The 24,025-nt window shown below is 39.9% G+C and overlaps 1 protein-coding gene across 1 annotated transcript in view; it reads left to right on the forward strand.

Annotated features, from left to right (window-relative positions):
• oxct1.L (3-oxoacid CoA-transferase 1 L homeolog) overlaps positions 1-12,020 on the forward strand; it is a 74,316-nt gene extending 62,296 nt beyond the window's left edge. Inside the window, 3 exon segments of the mRNA NM_001089771.1 lie at positions 3,237-3,317; positions 10,726-10,827; positions 11,532-12,020. Of these exon segments, the coding sequence (NP_001083240.1) occupies positions 3,237-3,317; positions 10,726-10,827; positions 11,532-11,573 (225 nt within the window). The 3' untranslated portion in view covers positions 11,574-12,020.
• The last annotated feature ends 12,005 nt before the right edge of the window (positions 12,021-24,025 follow it).

A 24,025-nucleotide genomic window follows, 5' to 3' on the forward strand; every position in this document is an offset into this window, starting at 1 on the left:
CTCTTTATTCTTGTGAACTTTTCATTTAGTGGAGTTTTTTTTGTTTTTGCATTGAATTTGCATACACCTACCAACATCTCTCTAGGGATCTTTAACCTATAACTCTGAACCATACACTGGTAATTGTAGTTCAGCATATGGTGGAGAGCCAAAAGGGTGAAGAGCACAGCTCTAGAACCATCAGCTGCTGTTTGGTTGGGATTAGCTGGCCCATGCCTCAGTCCTCCAGCATTCCTTCTCGAGTTTTTATTCATTTATATAATCATGCATGTCCTGCCCTCTTTTGTCAACCATGAGTATATATAAATTATAACCGCATGGAAGAGGGTATTTAGGGTGGATGAACTATTTGTTGACTTGTTAATCTCTAAATTCACAACCAGCTTACAGAAGTTCATCATCCTTTAGAGAGATTTATATGTCACCAGCAACTGAAGGACCCGTGGGTTGAGCAGCTCAGATATTGTATAAAGTGTTACCATCTTGCCCTGCTTTCTCCATTTGACCCTACAGACTTGCTCTGCTGTAATCTTTCTCTCCCAGTTTCCATATTTATTACTGTTGCTTTGAGGTCCCCAGAGTAGTTGGGTGACTTTGCACTCCTCTAAAGAAGTATGAGTATGTTTGCGAAGATTCTCATTCATCCAGGTCATGGTATATCTATAGAAATAAGTCAAATCAACTGGACTTGTTGTGTTTTTCTCGGACGTTTCACCAGTCATCCAACTGACTTTCTCAATTCAGAATTGAGAAAGCCAGTTGGATGACTGGGGAAACGTCTTCAAGGAAAAAAGAAAAAACAGCAAGTCCAGTTGAATTGATTTATTTCTATAGATATGTTAGAATGAGTACTTTGCTATGCAACCAGAAATACGTCCTCAAATTTAGCAGCTAACTAATGTGCTGCCAGCCCGGGATCAGGTATGCGTGGAAGAACATCTGATCTCACATTTAGAAGGCCATTAAAATCACTATGCAAACACATCCAGGATATCTTCTGTGATACATATTCATTTGTCAGTATAAAAATACAAATTAGTGGCAGATCAGAGACTTTTAGCCATCTGCTTTTAACGTATCATGCCTCATTAAGATGGGAAGTCATGCCTTACTCATCCAAATTTGTTACAAATCTCTTCCTCTGAGTGATTTATGTGGCACCTTCCCTGCCTTTCCAGCTCTAATAAAAAAATAAATATGAAGGTGAGACACAAGTGGTTGGGTTAATGCCCCAAGGGGCGTGTTGGTACAAGTCAGACAGCTAATTTGTAGCACGATTTACATTTTCTGTCATTTTCTGTGTTCTGTGCAGACTTTATATGTTAGAGCACTGAAACCATCAACATTTTTTAGCTTATGTGTCTCAAAGAGTATGGGGCTGCTTTACCATCTGCAAAGTACAGCAGCAGTTTTTCTGGCTGGGTAGTAGCCCACCTCATAATAGGACATCTACATATGTGTTCCATTGGAGGCTTGTAGTCAGAACAGGTAAAGTGTTGGTTTACTGTAATTTTAAAGAAGAACCAAAGGTCAACAAAGTAAGGTAGAGTTTATACATCTTATATTTTGGCCTTCGGTAACATCCCAAGTCCTCCTAAGCCCTTAAAGCAGGGAAGATTTGTACCCCCAAAGATGCCCCTAGTAACTCCCCATATTCTTTTCGTCTTATTCCCTGCACATGTAGTAATGTGCGGGTCAGGAAAAACTACCTGCACCTAACCCAAACCCACAAATGTTGGTTGCAGGTCTTACAATGGCAACATTCTATCAGGCTCTTTTCAGTCTGTCTGCTATTCCTGTGTGGGCCCATGTTTAAAAGACAGGGAATCCTTGGGTGCAGAAGAGAAGTGTACTTCCCCAGTCTAAACTGCACCCAACCTGAACCATCAATGGTTGGCCAAATTTCAACCCAAACCCTGCCAGCAGTAAACCCCCAGGTCACCATGGGTTTTGAGTCGGCCCGCTCTAGGGTTGCCACCTGTCTGGTTTTGACCTGGCAGCCTGTTTTTTTTTCTTTAATGTCTCCCTGAGATTGACGCAGCAATTGGCCAATTGCCACATCATAGCCCTGCCCCGATGTCACATCCCGCCTCCGCTACATCATGGTCCCGCCTCCCAGCCCAGAGTTAGTCTGGAGGAAAGGTGGCAACAATAGCCTGCACATCACTAGTACCTTGGGCTGTCAGCAGGGATGCACCCAATCCAGGATTCTGTTTGGTATTTGGCCTTTTTCAGCAGGATTTAGATTGTCCGAATCCTTAAAATCAAGTGACTTTTCATCACAAAACAAGGAAGTTTAACACTGTGTCAACATGCGGTTCTCTTTTTGCCTCCCTGACCCCAAATAAGGATAAGGTTCGTTATTCAGCCAAATCTTTCACAAAGGATTAGGGGGTTCGGCTGAATATATATATATTGAGAAAGGTCCCAGCGTGGACCGAAACGTTGGATATGCATTGTGAATAAAACACAAAAAATTTTTTTCACTAAGAACATTGGAGTGCGGGTCCATTCTTTACTACTATATATATATATATATATATATATATATATATATATATATATATATATATATATATATATATATATATATATATATATATATATATATATACACACACATACAATAAGGAGAACATAATAACCATTGTCTCCATAATTGAACTCTGAAGTGGTTTCACAATAAGCACCCTGCGCATGTGCAGTGGCACTCAAAAGATGGCTTAACGTGATTTGAAACATGGAGCTAGTGTGGACGTTGAATGCCAGTATCATTACTGTTATAGGGATTATATATAATACAGCATTACTGTATATTAGCTGTATTCTTTATTAGGCTTTGGTTATTCTTTAAACTGTGGATGAGATTCACAAAAATGTCTATTACCCTTGATCTAAAAAAAACAAAAACAAAAAAAAACCATGAATGAACTAAGTAACCTTGCTTATGTGTGTGTTGGAGCTGGGAGGCTGGATGCTGTAGTTGTACAACACATCTGAGCGATATCTTAAAGTTATTGTCAGAGAATTGCTCTGCTTATAAATAATGAATATATTCCCTGTAAATTACATGCTGTATGTAATGGGGACAATCATATGGCAATTAGAAATACCAGATGGTAAACACATAAGCAAAAAAAAAGTGAATTCTTTTTATGCATCTGACTGCGAAAAAATCAATAAAAAATACGTAATTGTTTCCAAACAATGCTAAAAGTTTCTCTGGTTTATTATAGGGCGGCTCTCACAAAATTTTGGAACAATGCAACTTGCCACTTACTGGGAAACAGTGCGTGGATCGTATCATTACGGAGAAGGTAAAACATTTCATTTGTCTTCAGTTCTGACGCTTACAATTACGCTCTAACAGCTAAATAAATGTTTGTTCCTTTGCACGCTTGAATTTTCATGTCCAAATGCCTTGCAAGCTTCCTAATGTATAATCACTAACCCCCGGATGTATTAGTGCCCCTTAAATGTGCCGACAACACCTGCAGTAAACCCAGCGAGATGCCGTGTGTCTCAGATTTGCTATTTCTTCTGGCTGCTAATTAGGCAGCAGATTTAGGGGCATATGTTTATGAGTCAGCTGTTCATTTTACACCAGAAAAGCATGAAATTTGGTGAAAATTGTGCCGGGTAATTAACTTTCCCCCATTGAGTTAAGATTACATATGAAAACACTTTGGTATAATTCGTAAATGTGCCAGATTTATGCCATTAGATACACTACAATAGAATTGGCAACATCTCATCCTGCATCGATGCGGAGCTCAGATCAAAGTATATCTAGGAGTCCGGTATGTTTAATATCAATTCGGCTTGATTCAGGCGCAAATACAGTTATATTGTAACGGTGAGTGTGCAATTCTAACGTGTTTCGTGCCCGCAAGCTACTCTGATCAAGTGCCTAGCTTGCGGGCACGAAACGCGTTAGAATTGCACACTCATCGTTGCAATGTAACTGTATTTGTGCCTTAATAAAGCCGAATTGATATTAAAGATACCGGACTCCTAGATATACTTTAATCTGCGCTCCGCAGCAATGCAGGAGGAGATGTTGCCAATTCTATTGTAGTGCATCTAATGGCATAAATCTGGCACATTTTTATACCAAAGTGTTTTCATATGTAATCTTAACTCAATGGGGGAAAGTTAATTACCCGGCTCAATTGAAGCAATCGGCATATAGCGAGAGCTGCAATCGGATAGGAGAAGGCACGGACTGGAAGAGCTACGCCATTACCGCATCATCGTGACTTGCTAATAGAATTGGCAAGTCCATTAGCATTCATACTAGCAAAAAAAAAAAAACAATGCGAATGGCCACTTTATATTATTCCACCAACCTGGTGCATGGGCACATTCAGCGGCAGATTTACTAAGGGTCGAATTAAAAATTTTACATTTTCGAAAAATATTTGTGGTCAAAACTCTCAAATTTGAATTGTGAATTATCCAAACCTGATTCGAGTGTTAATTTGAATTCAAATTTCGAGATGTATCACACTCTGGCCCTTTAAAAAATCGAATTTGACTATTCGCCACCTAAAACCTGCCGAGTTCAAGTATAAGTCAATGAGAGAGGTCCAGGGACCAATTGGGACATGTTAGTAGCCTTCCTGACATTTAAATTTTTTTTCCCCCCGAGAAAAAAACTCGAATCGAGTTTAGTCAAATTCGATTTGATTCGAATCTTGTTGTCGGTAAAATTCGTGTGAATTTAAGATATTTGATATATTTTTTTTTATTATATAATCCCTCAATCGAATTTCGAGTATATTCAAATTTAATAGAGTTGAAAAAAAAAAAACTTTGCTTGAATTCGAAATTTGACCTTTTATAAATGTGCCTCTCAGTGTTCAGTTCAGTAGATCAGAGAATATGAAAGGATGGTCAGTCAATGACGAACACTGAGCAGACATACATGCCCAAATAGGTTTTCCAGATAAGGCATTTTTCCATAATCTGGAATACCGTACCTTAAATTTACTAAAAACAATGCTCTTCTTAGTCACCTAAATTATGGTCCCCTGTTTTTTCCCCATTAATTACACTATTTCCAGTGCTGTAACTTAAGGTGGCCATAGATGCAAAGATCCACTCTTTTGGCGACATCCCCAAACAAGCCGACCTTTCCTCGATATGCCACTAGCAGACATGGCTATATCGGGGTAATCTGAACGTTTGGCCCTATGGCTGAACGATCGGATTACGATGAGAGCGCAATGGGCTCCGGCGGGACGGTCGGGACAGAATCCGATCGACCAAACAACCGATCTCCGCTGGACGAAAAATGTTAGGACTCTCCGCACGGTCCGAAAATCGTGCGAATCCTCGATTCATACGATAGGATCTTTGCGTCTATGGCCACCTCTGCTTGCACGGGCCCCCCTGCAAAAAAAATCTTTGGAGATCCCAGGCGCACAACATTGGAACCCGGAACTACCCGCTACTGTCCCTGCCTGCCTGCTACCTCTCCTACAGGGGAAGATGGGGAGCTACTGGGGCATGTTTGGAACCACAGATCTTCTCTGCTGAAGGGCTGTGGTTGCCTTTGGCAACAGAAGAACTTTTTGTTGAACGTTAGTTCATCTTTAAGGGTTTTCCAAAGAGTTTCAAATAGTTGTGTTTGGTTGGTTGGTTTTCCTTAGGGGTTTTAGTGTGTGAAGACTTTTCAGAGGGTTTCAGCCTAGGGCTGGCAAAGGGTTTTAGGAATAATGTTTTTCTTGAAATTTTAGCTTTAGTGTTCTAAACCCCTTAAAGGAGAACTAAACCCTAAAAACCGAATAGGGCTTAAAATGCCTTGTTTTATATAGAGAACTTATTGCACGAGGCTAAAGTTTCAGCTTGTCAATAGCAGCAATGATCCAGGACTTCAAATTGTCACAGGGGGTCACCATCTTGGAAAGTGTCTGTGACACTCACATGCTCAGTGGGCTCTGAGCAGCTGTTGAGAAGCTAAGCTTAGGGCTCGTCACTAATTATCCAGCAGAAAATGAGGTTGGTCTGTAATATAAGCTGATGCTACAGGGCTGATTATTAAATGCTGATGCTAATTGCACTGGTTTCTGTGCTGCCATGTAGTAATTGTCTGTATTAATTACTAATCAGCCTTATATTGTGACATTTCTATTCTATGTGTACTGTATATTGCGAGTGGGTCCCTAAGCTCAGTAAGTGACAGCAGCACAGAGCATGTGCAGTGAATCAGCAGAAAAGAAGATGGGGAGCTACTGGGGCATCTTTGGAGACACAGATCTTTTCTGCTAAAGGGCTGTGGTTGCCTTGGGCTGGTACAGAAGCACAAAACATAATGTGCACCATTTCTAGCTACTTCTTTAGTTTAACTTTCCTTGTCCTTTAAGGGTTTTATTGGTTTTTATAATGCTTTTCGGGTTGGTGTTTAGGGTGTTAGTTTATTGCTTCCGCAGAGTTTTTGGATTCGGCTGAACCCCCGAATACTTCGCAAAAGATTCGGCCGAATGCCGAATCTGAATCATAATTTGCATATGCAAATTAGGGGTGGGAAGGGGAAAACATTTTTTACTTCCTTGTTTTGTGACAAAAAGTCACGTGATTTCCCTCCCCACCCCTATGCAAACTAGAATATGATTCGGCTGGGCAGAAGGATTTGTCCGAATCCTGCGGAAAAAGACCGAATCCTGGATTTGGTGCATCCCTTGTTTTGGGGAGGAGTACCTAAAGGGTCTTAGCAACAGTTTAAGGGAGTTTTTAGATTTTAGATGTTAAAGGAACAGTAACACCAAAAAATTATTAAAGTAATGAAAATATCATGTACTGTTGCCCTGCACTGGTGAAACGGATGTGTTTGCTTCATATACACTACTATAGTTCATATAAACAAGCTGCCGAGTAGCAATGGTGGAAATTTTAAAAAAAAAAGTCTATATGGCACAGGTTAAATAGTGGATAACAGATAACACCATTATGTTCTACAGAGCTTATCTGCTGTGTAACCTGAGCCTTTTCTCCTTTGAATGGCTGCCCCCATTGCTACACAGCAGCTTGTTTATATGAACTATAGTAGTGTTTTGGAAGCAAACACATCAGTTTTACCAGTGCAGGACAACACTGCATTATATTTTTATTCCTTAAATACATTTTTTGATGTTACTGTTCCTTTAAGGGTATGCTTTCAGCCTCTTCATCTTGCAAACATCAAATTCAACTGACTTATCAACAATATCTAATAGTGCCATAGAGTAGGTAAATAACTATATCCTCCTGGAGGTTTTACAACTATTCTCTCTCTAATATGTTATTATTTCTGGTCTGTTGGAATATTTCAGCACATAATCCTATTTTGGACAGATTCCTTCAGAATAAACCCACAATTAATTCCTGTAGGTCACAGTATAAGGTTATGCCATCCACTTCTGTTTTGGGGCAATATAGAGGATTTTAGTGCTGGAAACATGTTTTTCTTCCTATGCAGAACTATATAGAGTTACTCTTGCTGGGCTGGATACAGGCTGGTGATTTATACCTGCCTCATTATTCCTAGGCATGTTTTATGGCAGGGCTCCAGCTCAAGCAGAGAGCAGACAAGGGGGGACAAATGAGAACATTAAGCAGCAGCAGAGTGTGAGATATAAGAAAGCTGGATAATGGCACATGTATCAATCAGGCCTGTTAGAAATACATCAGTTGTGCAGAAGCAGACGCATTGCATGCGCCATAAAGACTTGTGTCTATTTATAGGCAAATATCCATATGCACAAATATTATATCATGCACATAATGTCACTGTAAAAACTGCTTATGGCTAGGGGAGCATTTCTGCAAATGCAAAATTCCTCATTTTAAGTCTAAATATTTGTACAGGCTCAGTGACATTACCTGAAAGGAATGTACATTCAAAATAATCCAGTGCAATTGGTTTTGCATCCGCTTATGGGTTGGTGTCTCGGTTAAAGGATAAGTAAACCTTAAAATTAGAGAATGTAGAATTAACGAGGGTGCTATTCTAAGCACTTTTGCAATGTACATTCATTATCCTATATATTTTTTTTAATTCCAAGATATTAAAGGATACATGTACTGTTAACATGAATTAATTTTTTACAACAGCACCAACTGCTGGTCATTTTCCCACCAGTCTGACCACCAAGTAGTTAAGGAAGTTGTCAGGAGAAAGAAAGAGGCTGCTCTGATGTTCTTCTGTTTAGGAAAAAAAAATAGAAACCTTTCTCAAATCTTTCCTAAGCAGAAGAACATCAGAGCAGCCTCTTTCTTTCTCCTGACAACTTCCTTGACTACTGGTGAGAAAATGACCAGCAGGTGGCGCTGTTGTAACAAAATTCATTCATATTAACAGTACATGTATCCTTTAATATCTTGGAATTAAAAATCAATACATAATGAATGCACATTGCAAAAGTGCTTAGAATAGCACCCTCATTATTTTTACATTCACTTATTTTTAAGGTTTACTTATCCTTTACCAGAGGCAGAAATTAACTGTTGGTTATGTCAACTGAATACTATGGAAAATGGCATTGGCTTGTTTCAGAGAATTCTGATACTGTGGGTTTCCCCATACTTGCTTTTTAATAATATTTCTGTTACTTTGGAAATGCAAAAGCAGTGGCACATGGTTAGATCCTGGCACTGGACATCATTCATGCTAAAAAAAAAAAAAAATAAAAAAAAAAAAAGCGGCATCAAAAATGATTCTGAATTTTTCCTATGTGACTACAGTTATCCAGAATGCTGTGGACCTGGGGTTTTCCAGATAACGGATCTTTCTGTAATTTGAATCTTCATACCTGTACTACAGTGTACTAAAAATCATGTAAATATTGAATAAACCCAATAGGCTGGTTGTACTTTCAATAAGGATTCATTTCATAGTTAGAATCAAGTACAAGCTACTGTTTTATTATTTCAGATATGGTATCTGGAAACCTGAAAGCTCCTTCCCATAAGTCAGAACTTTCTGGATCACAGGTTTCCGTATAACCGATCCCATACCTGTAATATTAACATGTAAATCATATTCTGCAGTGCTGTACAGCATACGATAAAAGGGTGTATACATCATCCATACCGATTACGCGTGATATTCACTGATAACAATAGAGCTTACAGTTGTAAAGGAGAATGTGGTATGCGACAGGGTGTGGAGATGGGCAAAATCAGGGGTCAGCAAAGTATGAGCTGGGGCGCAGAGTATTGTATTGGGGAATATGATGTACAGTGAACGAATGGCGGGCTACGTGTAGGTAAGCTTCTCTAAAGAAATGTTGTTTCAAGGCAGATAGATTTGGAGAAAGTCGGATGGAACATAGGAGGGAATGCCAGAGAAGGGGTACCTCCCTATCTATTCCAGTTTATTCTTTATACAACCTGTGAGCTAATAAAATACAGGAAATGTTTTTTACCCACTAAAGGAGAAGGAAAGGCGCTTTTTACATGGGGATGCCAAAAGTTAGGCACCCCAAAGTGATTCTAAATACTTACCTCACACCCGGGCCGGTGCTCCTATCAGTAGAAAACTGCACCGGCCCGGGATTCTTCCAACGAGCACCACGAAACGATTGGCTACCAGCTTTGTGCGGCTGCGCATGCACAGTATCACGAAAAGCAGAACTTTAACAAAGAAGTCACGTATTTAGTTCTACTGCTCATGCGTCTACCCCAAGAAATTTGAAGAAAGAAGAAGTTAGACGATTGCTCCGTGGTACTCGCTGGAATAACCCCAGGCTGGTGCAGTTTTCACCTGATAGGAGCATCGTCCCGGGCTGTGAGATAAGTTTACACAATTACTTGGAGGTGCTTAACTTTTGGCACCCCCAATTCAATAGGCCTTTCCTTCTCCTTTAATGCAAATTTGCCGTTATCCAACCGTTGGATCTTTGGGCTCCACTAGCCCTGCAGGTTTCTATTATATTCAGTAAGCCATGGGTTCAAATTATGACCAGTAGTATGTACAGTATATCCCCCCCCCCCCACTGTTAATAGTTTGTTCAGTTCTTCAGATCTCCAGTTAGGAATATAAATGATCATCTGATTGTCTGACCCTCGCACAAGATCATATAAGGGTAATACCACACAGGGCTGTTTCAAGTTCTTTCAGCTCCATGTTTGAAAATGTTGCCAAAGGGCCAAAGCTGTCCACTTAAGACTTTCTTTGGTGCCACGTTTTTCGGCCAGAAACAGCCCCATGTACTGTTGCCATTAAAGTATCTCTGACATATCTGTTCCATTGTTCTGGGTAACAATAAGCAAAGAACATTCCTGATGTTGGGTGCCATGAGTATGTAAAGATCACAATGATGACACACTGTGCCAAAATACAATGACCAAGTACATGTTTCTTTCAGTGACATTATGAAATTATCTGTCATGCCTCAATGCATATTAGCTCTAGATAAAGAACGTTTACAGCAAACATACCAAAAGATAATTAAGGAAATGTGCTTTGTTGTTACAAATGCCTGATTTGCATAGGTTTGTATAATCCGTTGGTGTGCAAGCGCTAATCTCCTCGATAATTACATTATTTTCATCCATATCATTCCCAAAGCCATACGAGCAGTGCAGATTGGAAGATTATCATCTCATTGGATCGCGGCCCTGGCAGCTGCTTTATGTTGCTTTGCTTAAAGAGAAATAGACGTTCTGACATCCTCCCTGACGTGTTGTGACAGTTTTCAATCTGATAATCACTGGCACTTTATTTGCATGTCTGGGTAATAGGCCGTCTTTGATGTGGACAGAAAGAATGGGCTGACGCTGATTGAAGTCGGGGAAGGCCTTTCGGTGGAAGATATCAAGAAATGCACAGGCTGCGACTTTGCAGTAAGTACATGGCATAATGTGCAGATATTGCCTTGTTTGCTGTTGGTTGTCACCAAAGGACGCTAAGTCATATTTATTCTTATTTATCTCTCCTTGCTGCCGCTATTGGCGATATAAGCAATGTAGCAGTGGGGACTTGTGTTTTCTTTTAGGGCAGAGACAGAAGAGAAGATTCAGGGAGATTTAGTCGCCCGGCAACAAATCGCCCTTTTCTTCGGTCGAATAATCTCCCTGAACTGCCTCCCCGCCAGCTAGAATCTAAGTTGTCTCACGAGGAAACTTCAGCGACTTTGGAAAATATGCTGCTGGCGATTTTAGATTCTAGCCGGCGGGAAGGCAGTTCGGGGAGATTAGTTGCCCGATTTGTCGCCAGCCAACTATTCTCCCTGAATCTTCACGTGTGTCTCTGCCCTTAAAGTATGATTCTTGCCAAACTAGGAGTCCTGCTCTGTCCCACTGATCTGAACCTCCAGGTGTAGACAGAGATTGAAAATAGGCCCTGGCATTTCTACTACAAGCAGCCCTCCACAGGCCCATTAAACAGTTACTGTCTATGGCATCTTGTAGCAGCCCCTCTAGCATTTGCCAGAATCTACAGATTGCCATACTAGTCCTGTGAATCTCCACTACCTTTATGGAAAGTTGACCAACTGAGATTTCGTAGTTATGTACAACCTGACATGCTCGGTTTCTTTTTATTTCAGGTTTCTCCAGATCTCAAGCAGCTTCAGCAGATTGAGGATTAAGTAACCTTCGTACTACAGCTCTTGTCGTTTGCCAGTGTAACTAATCCATTTGTATGGACTGTGGTTCTGTAGAGCAGGAATCTTCAAACTTGAGCTACCCAACTACTGCAGAGCTGGGACTTTCAACCATAAACTCCCCAACTACCGCATAGATCTTTAGCCTCCAAGCTACTATACATCAGTGGCTCCTCAGCAGTAGAACAACCTCCAGCCTTGAGCTTCCAAGCTGCTGTAGAGCAGGGACATTGAGCCTTGGGCTCCCATGCTTCCCTTCAGCTTCCCGCGGTGATCTTCTTGATGAGGTTCCTCAACAGTTGGAGAGCCACAGCTTAAAGATTCATACTGACATCTCGATGTATAAAGAACTGAATTTATAACAAGTCAAAAATAACTGTTACACCAGATTGGTATTTTTGAGCACTTTGAATAAAAAAATTCCGTGAAACATATGGATTGCATTTTTCAGACATTGAAACAAAATATTTAAGGCAGTTTTATTCAACTTTTAGGTGCCAAATACTAACTAAGGCTGAATCATATTAAAATGATGTGAAGGATGGTCGGGGAGTTCTTGAGGTCTGGGGCTGTAAAAATCTATCAGGTGGGCAGCCCTGTTTTAAAAGGAAAATGTCATGGGAAAACATTTTTTTTTCAAAATGCATCAGTTAATAGAGCTGCTCCAGCAGAATTCTGCATTGAAATCCATTTCTCAAAAGAGCAAACTGTTTTTTTTTTTATATATATATTTAATTTTGAAATCTGACATGGGGCTAGACATATTTTCAGTTTTCCAAGACCCCCAGTCATGAGACTTTTGCTCTGATAAACTTCAGTCACTCTTTACTGCTGTACTGCAAGTTGGAGTGATATCACCCCCCTTCTTTCCCCCCCCAGCAGCCTATCCGAATGGGAAGGTAACCAGATAACAACTCCAGGTCCCACTACCACTCCTTCAGTTACATTAAGTAGGAGAAACAACAGCCTGTCAGAAAGCCGTTCCATAGTGCAGCACCGGCTCTTTCTGAAAGCACAGGACCAGGCAAAATGATCTAAGATCGCTGCCTACACACCAATATTACAACTAAAAAAATACACTTGTTGGGTTAGGAATGAATTATTTGCAGTCTGATTTAGAAATAAAAACTACCCCATAAAAATTATGACAGAATCCCTTTAAGGAATGTTGGTAAAATGGATAAAAACACCACTGTGAAAACTGTGGATGTCCTTGTTCTGCATGTTTCTCATGATCTGTGCCCTGTTCCATGTTTATTTCTGTAAATAAGTTTATTCCGCATATTTTTTAAACATCGGTTTCTCCTTAGAGTAACTCATGATGTTGCCAAGGAAACCCGAGATCTGTTAAATTAAAGGGTCAGCTTGTTTTTATTCAAAAGAGGAACAGGGATGATTTTATTTTACTCTTTTCAAGGTCTTTCAAGTCGCATTGTTATCCAACATGAGAAATCTTCTGTAGTGGGTTGGGGGTGCTGCCGGAGGGTGGGCATCCGGGAATATAACGCATAAGACCACATGCTTATTAGATGTAATTAAGTTACATTTATAACATTGACTATATTGAGGTTTTTTGCTTTTCCGTGAAACCCTTGAAAACAGTATTAAGCTATTTATTGGAGATTGGGGATGGCTAAAGGCCAGTTAGTATGAGAACAGGGTAGAATGGCTATTTGCTCTACTAGATACACCTGAAAGCCCAGCTTGAAGGTTGGTTGACCTTCGGGCTGAATATTTACCGTCCTAGATATTCTTGAAACTATTACTAAATGACTAACACACCAATGTTTTCCTATATCTGTAAACGAAGAATTGAGGAAACGGCACACAGAATTGAATGCAAAAGGGGATATACCCCTATGGATTTATTGTGTCAAACGGCACAACGTTTCGGGGGCAGGCCCCTTCGTCAGGTGATATGATATATCACCTGACGAAGGGGCCTGCCCCCGAAACGTTGTGCCGTTTGACACAATAAATCCATAGGGGTATATCCCCTTTTGCATTCAATTCTGTGTGCCGTTTCCTCAATTCTTCGTTTCCTGTATACCCAGGGGAGTGCCGTCTCCCTAGAGGACTGAGCACCAGATTATTGCATACGAGAAGGCCTGGGAGTGCATACAATTTCTACTTTTTCCTATATCTGTACCCATTTCATCAGCTACCAGGCCCTGACCAAAGGTTGGACCTTTGAGTGGGACGTGAACTGGAAAAGTTTGACAACACCGCTTTGTGATATTTGCAAATATGTGACTTTGTATAAGTCTGCTGGTATAAGTGGGGATGATACTAATAAACCTATGTCATTTTTTTTTGTAGTATCCACTAAGGGGCAGATTTATCAAGGGTCGAAGTGAAAATTCGAAGTAGTATATTTTGAATTTCCAGCTATTTTTGTGTACTTCGACTATCCAGTTGGCTAAAATTGATTTGAATTTGAAAAAAATTGGACTATTCTAATATCTAAATTTATCATGTACCGTCTGTTTAAAACTTCGGCTTCGACCATTCGCCACCTAAAACCTGCTAAATTGTTGTTTTAGCCTATGGAAGACCTCCTAGAACCTATTTGGAGTAATTTGGTGGACTTTGAAAAATCAAATCCTTTGATTCAAATTCGATCGAATACGCAAAAGCTTTGATTCGAACGATTGGAATACAGCCTATTCACTCGAAGCTAAAAACTTTGATTTTTTTTAAAATAAATTTCAATTGGTCTTTTATTATTCAAATTTCGAAGTTGTGGGATTTCAAAAAAACTCCCATTACTTTGAAATTCGACCCTTGTTAAATCTGACCCTTAATGTTTAATATGTAACTGAAATAACAGTTTCTTCCTCTTTTCTATAAAAGCTCAATCAAATGAAAACCACATAAGGACCATCTCTGTTCCAGTGGCTTAACTACCGGGGGAGCAGGGGGTGCGATTGGGCCAGGGCCCGCACCCCCTCAGGGCCCCCTCGGCAGCTCACGCGCTATGATTCCCGGCCGTTTCCGGGTGTACGGAGGGGGGCCCGGCAGCGCGTCCCGCGCCAGGGCCCGCCCCTCTCTAGTTATGTCACTGCTCTGTTCCACTGGAGGGCTACAGCCTGGCCGTCCCTGAGCTTGTACCTTTATGTAAATTAAAGTACAGGTATAGGGCCTGTTATCTAGAATGCTCTGGTTTTCCGGAAAATTGATCTTTACGTAATTTGGATCTTCATACCCTAAGTCTAGGATATAGGTAGACTAGAAAATCATGTAAAAATTAAATAAACCCAATAGACTGGTTTTGCTTCCAATAAAGATTAATTATATCTTAGTTGGGATCAAGTAAATGCTCCTGTTTTATTATTACAGAAAAAAAGGTAATAATTTTTTAAAATTTTTATAAAATGGAGTTTATGTAATTTGGAGCTTTCTGGATAAAGGGCTTCAGGATAACAGGTCCCACACCTGTATAACATCTTTAAATTAGTAGATACTGCTACAGGATCTTAAGGGGACCAGTAAAAATAAAATAAATTGAAAGTAAAAAAAAATTATAACCCCCTTCAGTAACACCTTCACCCTGCACCATTCAAAAATACCTTGGTAAAATCTGCTTGTGGTTGTGCAGTGACTTCACAAATAGGGTGATATGGTGGCATGCCCTCCTATATATCCTATGATCCAGGTTGCCTCCTTTTTCCCCAGTAAAGACCGGACAGGGGAGGGCCATACCTCCCAACATTTTGGAAGTAAAAAGAGGGACAAAAAAGTTTTCTGCATGTAGTGCGGCAATTTTTTTGACCACACCCATTTTAGTGGCCACACCCCGTAATTACCATGTTCATTATAAAAATTTTAAAATATTTCTCCTTATCTAAACTGTTAAAATTACTTATTTTCTTATCTCAAAATTGTTACAAAGTATCTTAGTTAGCCTCTCTGCCAAAAGCCAATTAAGTTAGAAACTTTGTTTCTTTTTCTGGCTGTTCAGTGCAGAGAAAAGAGGGACTTTCCAGTACAAATGAGGGACCTCAGGTTGAGCTGTCAAAAGAGGGACTGTCCGTCTGAAAAAGGGACAGTTGGGAGGTATGCGGGGGAAGGGGCCATGATGTGGGGGCGGGCTGTGATGCATGTGGGCAGGGCTATTAGTCTGCGATTGGCCAATCGCCATGTCAATCATGGGTAATCCTGCCCGGTTTTCCTTATTTTAAAAACCGGGCATGAAGTTTTGATCCGGGTAGCTATTCGAAATTCCTGGCTGTCCGGGTCAAAACCGGACAAGTGGCAACCTTGGATCCAGATCTCCTTGCCCCGCTTCTTAAACTGGAAGCCAGTTACTGCTGCATTTGAAAGGGTTTTTCAGCATGCCTGTATTTTCCTTCAGCGTGTTTTGTTTCCGTCAGTACTGAGATCAGTGAAGGCAGCACCTGGGTCAGCAATAAAGCTTCTAAGGACCCACAGAAAACCCCCATCATTGCTCTGACTCCTTCACCGGCTCGCAGCTCTTCCAGAAATAAATCATGGCAAGGAGATAAGATTGTTGGACTGGGAGATGTGGAGCATGCAGGTAGGATGTAGAAGAGGACATGTTGGCACAACATGTCCTATTTGTGAGCACCGAAAGCAGAATTTTAGCATGGTATTTTTAAATAAAGCATTAAAAATTGTTAACTTTGTTCAGTATTGTAATATTAGTGGAGGGGCCTACAAGGGATTTTCTGCTTAAACATTTTTGGTGTTACTGTTCCTTTAAAGCAGTCCCATTGGCTAAAGCTCTAAGTATTTGTTAGGCCTGGGGTCTTTATTTTAGCTTTTGAGTTTATTGTATCAGGAGAGGATCCGAGGAGTCAGCATTCATCATTTTTGATGAGAACAGAACAAAGAAAATTATTTTCAAGCATGGCAACTTCACAGCAAGAAATTAAAGGCAACATGTAAAGAATGCCCCGAAGCTTGGGAATATTTTTCTGATTCAGGCAATGAAATTTGTTGGCTCAGAACTGTTATTTTAAGACACTGAAGTGTAACTGAGGCAATGTCAGACTCACTGCCTAAATTCTATCGTCTATAAAATCCACTTTAGACACTTTAAAGGAACAGTTCAGTGTAAAAAATAAAAACTGGGTAAATAGGCTGTGCAAAATAAAAAATGTTTCTAATATAGTTAGTTAGCCAAAAATGTAATGTATAAAGGCTGGAGTGACTGGATGTGTAATATAATAGCCAGAACACTACTTTCTGCTTTTCAGTTCTATAACTCTGAGTTAGTCAGCGACTTGAAGGGGGGCCACATGGGACATAACTGTTCAGTGAGTTTGTAATTGATCCTCAGCATTCAGCTCAGATTCAAAAGCAACAGATATGACCCATGTGCCCCCCCCCCTCAAGTCACTGATTGGTTACTGCCTGGTAACAGTCAGTCACTCCAGCCTTTATACATTACATTTTTGCCTAACTAACTATATTAGAAACATTTTTTATTTTGCACAGACTATTAATTTACCCAGTTTTTATTTTTATACTGAAAAATGCCTTTAAGGCGCTTTAACCTCTTTTTTACATTAAACATTTGGCTATAAATAGTGTGATGGTTCAGGGTTGTTCATCTTTCCATTCATTTTTGATATAAGCCCAAGCAAATGCCCGTTATCCCTGGGAATTAGAAGTAAGATGGTGGCTTGGTGCTTGCTTAGAAAGCCTTGAGATCCATGAGAGCAGCAACTGGAATACAGGAAATATAATGACCAAGTCACTGACACTCTGAGCCTTTAAAATAGCTGTTGAGACCAGCCCACTATTGGCTAAAACTGCTAATACCTTATAAACCACTGAAATAGATTATCCATGCAAATTGCAAAAGTGCTCAGAGGACCACTTTGAATAAGGGGAGAACTACATAGTTACATAGTTACATAGTTAAATTGTGTTGAAAAAAGACAAAGTCCATCGAGTTCAACCCCTCCAAATGAAAACCCAGCATCCATACACACACCCCTCCCTACTTTTAATTAAAATTCTATATACCCATACCTATACTATAGAGCTTAGGGGGCCGATTCACTAACTTCGAGTGAAGAATTCGAAGTAAAAAAAACTTCGAATTTCGAAGTGTTTTTTGGACTACTTCAACCATCGAATGGGCTACTTCGACTTCGAATCAAAGGATTCGAACTCAAAATCGGTCGACTATTCGACCATTCGATAGTCGAAGTACTGTCTCTTTAAGAAAAAACGTCGACCCCCTAGTTCGCCATCTAAAAGCTACCGAAGTCAATGTTAGCCTATGGGGAAGGTCCCCATAGGCTTTCCTAAGTTTTTTTGATCGAAGGATATTCCTTCGATCGTTGATTAAAATCCTTCGAATCGTTCGATTCGAAGGATTTAATCGTTCAAGCGAAGGAATAATCGTTCGATCGAACTATCTGTGCTAAAATCCTTTGACTTCGATATTCGAAGACGAAGGATTTTAATTCCCAGTCGAATATCGAGGGTTAATTAACCCTCGATATTCGACCCTTGGTGAATCGGCCTCTTAGTATCACAATAGCCTTTGATATTATGTCTGTCAAAAAAATCATCCAAGTCATTCTTATAGTCATTAACTGAATCAGCATCACAACATCACCCGGCAGTGCATTCCACAACCTCACTGTCCTGTCTGTGAATAACCCCCTACGTTGCTTCAAATGAAAGTTCTTTTCTTCTAGTCTAAAGGGGAGGCCTCTGGTACGGTGATCCACTTTATGGGTAAAAAGGTCCCCTGCTATTTGTCTATAATGTCCTCTAATGTACTTGTAAAGTGTAATCATGTCCCCTCACAAGCGCCTTTTTTCCAGAGAAAACAACCCCAACCTTGACAGTCTCCCCTCATAATTTAAGTCTTCCCTCCCTCTAACCAATTTAGTTGCACTTAGTCTCTGCACTCTCTCCAGCTCATTTATATCCCTCTTAAGGACTGGAGTCCAAAACTGCACTGCATACTCCAGATGAGGCCTCACCAGGGACCTATAAAGAGACATAATTATGTTTTCATCCCTTGAGTTAATGCCCTTTTTTATGCAAGACAGAACTTTATTTGCTTTAGTAGCCACAGAATGACACTGCCCAGAATTAGACGACTTGTTATCTACAAAGACCCCTAGATCCTTCTCATTTAAGGAAACTCCCAACACACTGCCATTTAGTGTATAACTTGCATTTATATTATTTTTGCCAAAGTGCATAACCTGCATTTATCTACATTGAACCTCATTTTCCAGTTTGCTGCCCAGTTTTCCAGTTTAGACAAATCACTCTGCAAAGTGGCAGCATCCTGCATGGAACCTATAGTTCTGCACAATTTAGTATCATCAGTAAAAATAGAAACAGTACTTTCAATGCCCACCTCCAGGTCATTAATAAACAAGTTGAAAAGCAAGGGACCTAGTACAGAGCCCTGCGGTACTCCACTAACAACACTGGTCCAATTAGAAAATGTTCCATTTACCACCACTCTTTGTAGTCTATCTTTTAGCCAGTTCTCTATCCAGGTACAAATACTATGTTCCAGGCCAACATTCCTTAATTTAACCAGTAACCTTTTGTGTGACTCTGTATCAAATGCTTTAGCAAAGTCTAAGTAAATCACATCCACTGCCTATCCCATTGAAACATGGCCAATTTCAATGCGTTTTCCAATGTGCTGCGCCAAAACGCAGGCGTCAAGTCTGATGCAACAGAAAATAAGGTAAGCAATAGCAATGTCGGATGGTGCTTCAGCGTTCATCCGACACGACTAAGTGTAAACTAATTTGTATATTTTGAGGGGTTAATATCCACTTTAAGAGCACTGTAGCTGATTTATGAACATGCAGTTGTCAACCAATCAGCAAAGACATGATTGGTTAATACTAACAACCACACTGTGATTTGTAGCACCTGGGTTTGTAAATGAGCCCTAATGAGCACTCTGTTATGATTCTGTTGTCTTTCACGTCATTGCATCACGGAATGTTGTGACATCATGCACGACAATTGTCTTTCCAATTCTGTGCTCTTTTAAATTCCCCCTGTGGAGGATACTACGCTGGAAAAATTTAAATGATTTCAGGTGGGTATATGCTTCCTTCATTAATTGGAAACAATTGGACCCCAAGCATGTAAGACTGATTGTAAGTTCATGGAACAAACCCAACTAGTTTAGAGGGAGGGTAGCCTCCTGGTCAAGCTGAGAGCTGGAAATCACTTGTTTGTAGAGCTGGATTTGGCTGCTTTTTTGAACCCATAGGCAACTACTGTTTGTGGTTGAAATTTTTGGAAACAAACTATTGATGCAGTTATTTGTCAATTACTAAATTGCAGGGCTCACCCCATATGTGTTTTGTGGTTTTTCCCTACAATTGCTGATTCCTAATATATATTTCCATCTTTCACCGGAAGAGAACACTGATGCATCGGGATTAGTCCTTGGATGTTTCTATAGACTTTTCAAAAAGAACAATAATGGCTTATTTTTCTGGCATAACATTGCTTCCAACCTTTTTATTTTGATGACTGTAGCCCTTTAGGGGATAGGCTTGGGCTATTATGTACCTTTTAGGGCAGTGGAGCTTAAAAGAGGATTAGTGAACTGACAGTCAGAAGCGTCTAATGACCTTTTCATCAGCTATAATGACCTCCCCAGCCATTTCAGCCACTAGCTTGAGGCATCCCAAGATCCTTGCTAGGAAGTAAAAGCAGTAAGAGCTGGAAAGCTGAACATGCAGGTGTCTCAGGTCTGAGATAGGATAAAGGGCAAGAGAAACAGGTTCATGAACAAGATACATTGGGGGGAATTCACTAAAGGGCGAATTTTTCAGCCAGCGAAAGCTCCACCACACTTTGCCAGGTGTAAATTCGTTATCAGTACACCAATTCACTACAATGCGAAGTTGCATCTCAGCAGCCGAACACTGGCGAAGTTTGCTAGCGTTAATTCGTAACCACAAGCATTTCTTAGTGATCTTTCGCTAGCGTTTAATTCTGCCTATCGTAACTTCTTTAGTACTCATACACTTCGGTCAAGTCCAATGTGCTCCGCCAGTAAGACTTGGGAGGCCGTTGGCGTTCTCTTACATATGAAAAGTCCAGTGATACATAGGTGCATAATAAAACGCTGGGTTGTCACTCTTTCATCCGTGGGTGGATGGCAGATGTCTTAAATATGGAATCAGCAATTCCATTCGCTTCATGTACGCTTGCTTAACATCTTGTGTTTGTCAGTTAAAGAGCAAATAATAACATGCAACATCTTTCCAATCTGTCGCATCTGTTTACAATGAAAAACAAATTCAAATGTGGAAACAAACCGATTTCCATCTGCAACATGTAGGCTGAATATTTTATAATATTTGTGCTCAAGCGTTGACCATCCAAAAAATCCAAATGTGCAAATAAGTATCCGTACAGCCAGATGCAAGTCGCATGATACATTTGCTTCTTAATTTGTTGTCATTGTTTTGTATTTCTGTAGTTTGAGGAATAAATCCGCTTCATATAATGTTATGGGCTTATTTATTTATTTATTTTTTTCTGCTTTGAATAAACTCACAAATTTGACTGTTTGCTTTAGGGACGCACCGAATCCACTATTTCGGATTCGATCGAACCTCCGAATCTTCCGTGAAAGATTCGGCGAATACCGGCGAATTCTAATTTGCATATGTGAGAAGGGGAAAACAATAAACATTTTTTACTTCCTTGTTTTGTGACAAAAATTCACACAACTTCCCTCCCCACCACTAATTTGCATAAACAAATTAGGATTCGGATTCAGTTCGGCCGGGCAGAAGGATTTGGGCGAATCCTGCTGAAAAAGGCCGAATCCTGCCTAAATCCCGAACTAAATCCTGGATTTGGTGCATCCCCAAAGATCCCAATTTAAAAAACACGATTGAATACAGTCTTGGAAAAGAACTCAAATATCTTGAATTTAAAAATGCGAAAATCTCAAATTTAAAAAATGGCTTGAATTTTGAATTAATTTGGACATGTAGGGGCACATTTACTTACATAGTTACATGTACAGTTTTTTAGCTACTTCACCTTCGACTACTACTTCGACTTCGAATCGAACGATTCAAACTAAAAATCGTTCGACTATTTGACCATTCGATAGTCAAAGTACTGTCTCTTTAAAAAAAACTTCGACCACCTACTTCGCCACCTAAAACCTACCGAACCTCAATGTTAGCCTATGGGGAAGGTCCCCATAGGCTTTCTAGCCAATTTGTGATCGAAGGAAAATCCTTCGATCAATGGATTAAAATCCTTCGAATTGTTCGATTCGAAGGATTTAATCATTCGATTTGAAGGATTCAATCATTCGATTTGAAGGATTATTCCTTTGATCGTTCGATCGAACGACTATCGCTAAATCCTTCGATATTCGAAGTCGAAGGATTTAACTTTGACAGTCGAATATCGAGGGTTAATTAACCCTGGATATTAGACCCTAAGTAAATGTGCCCCTTGGTTATTGGATTTTTTTTTCACTAGGCATTTGGATTTTTTAGCGCATCTTTCAGCATAATTTTTTTGTATTCTGAACTTTTGATAAATAAGATGACCAGGGGCATAACAAGCGCTATCCCGGGTCCCACAACCAGAAAAACATTCAGACCCACCCCCATTGGCAACATCCCTCCCCCACCGCAAGTTCGCACAGGAAGAGAGCTCATCAACTAGAAGATGAAGATGAAAAAAAGGAGAGGTGGGGAGGGGATTTGAACACTATAGAGAAAGCCAGGGTCCCCCCGCGCCGTGGAGTCTGCTTCGTCTATAGTTGTGCCACTGGTCATGACATTCGTAGTTTTTGAGTTTAGTCATAGTTTTTAAAAACCTCTGAAACCACAAAAATCTGACCTTTCATATATAGGCCTCTCTTTGACTTCTACAGAAACGTACAAACTTTTAGATGCCGAAGTTTTTTTTGCTTAATAAATACCAAACATTCGAGTTTCGAATTTGTGAGATTTTGTGCACAAAAATTCAATTTGTGGCAACAATTTGAATGTTGATAAATAAACCCCTTAGTGTTGTTTATTTGGACACCACAGTTCCCTTTTTGGTTTGGATTTTAATATCCAACCTTCTGCATTGAAGCGAAACTATACCCTCTATATAAGTAGGTTTGGCATTCACTTTCATTGTTCTGAAAATGTTCAGTAGAATCTAATGGCATAAATTGGGGTAGCCCAACTTTTCAGGCATATTGTTAACCTCGGGGATTTATATTTCCCCAGCTTACTTGGACTTCTTGCTATCACATCATCGTTAAGCAGTCCTTTCACATAGAAACCGTTTGCCAGCTGATGACCTTTTCCTTTTTCTACTTATAAACTGCTGACAAATATAACAATTTTATTGCAGCCGAAGGTCAACCGAAAATCACTGCGCCTTCTGACTGTAAATCAAAGAAAAGAAAAATGATCGACAGCCCTTTCCATTAAATTGTAATATATACGCCATTACTTAGCTAGAATATAATGCCCTCACTTTATTATTGAAATGCTCCTTGCCTGCATGTCTACAGGACATCTGATCAGCTCTCTGGAAAACTAATTGAACCAATGTAAAGCTGAGGTTGTTCCACTCGAGATTTCCATATTGTGCTCAACTCTGCAATAGAAAGCAAAGCTACATTACCAATGGCTCAAATATATATTCATTTTCTGCTGCTTTTCTTCTACGTCTCTGCACGGACCTGAAGGCTTTTCCATATTATATACTGAAATATTTTGTTTGCCCTACGGAGTATAATAGTTATTCCTATTAATACTTAATTATTAAAGGAAAACTTTACCCCCGAAATGAATATTTAAGCAACAGTTTATCTCATATTAAGTGGCATATTAAAGAATCTTACCAATATGGTATATATACTTAAATAAATATTTCCCTTTTACATGGTCTTGTGCTGCCTGAGAGATCACCTGACCAGAAATACTGCAGCTCTAACTGTAACAGGAAGAAGTGTGGAAGCAAAAGACAGAACTCTGTCTGTTGATTGGCTCATGTGACCTAACATGTATGGTTTGTGTGCACCGTGAATCCTACGATCCCAGGGGACGGCCGTTATTTTTTAAAATGGCAATTTTCTATTTAGGATTACCCAATGGCACATCCTACTAGAAAAGTATATTATTATGAAAATGGTTTATTTACATGAAGCAGGGTTTTACATATGAGCTATTTTATGCAATATCTTTTTATAGAGACCTACATTGTTCTGGGGATATCGTTTTTCCTTTAACCAGGTATAGATGGCAGTATTATGTACCATCAGCCAATATGACTAGGCTGAAGGTTATATATGCTTATAAACAATGGGGCAAATTCACTAACCTCCGAAAATTCGCCAGCGACGGCTTCGCTCACAAGTGTAGATTTGCCGTGACAACGCTAATTCACTTAAATCCGAAGTTGCGTCCATGGTGCCGAACGCTGGC

The sequence above is a fragment of the Xenopus laevis genome, chromosome 1L, assembly GCF_017654675.1.
Source record: "Xenopus laevis strain J_2021 chromosome 1L, Xenopus_laevis_v10.1, whole genome shotgun sequence".
NCBI lineage: Eukaryota > Metazoa > Chordata > Amphibia > Anura > Pipidae > Xenopus > Xenopus laevis.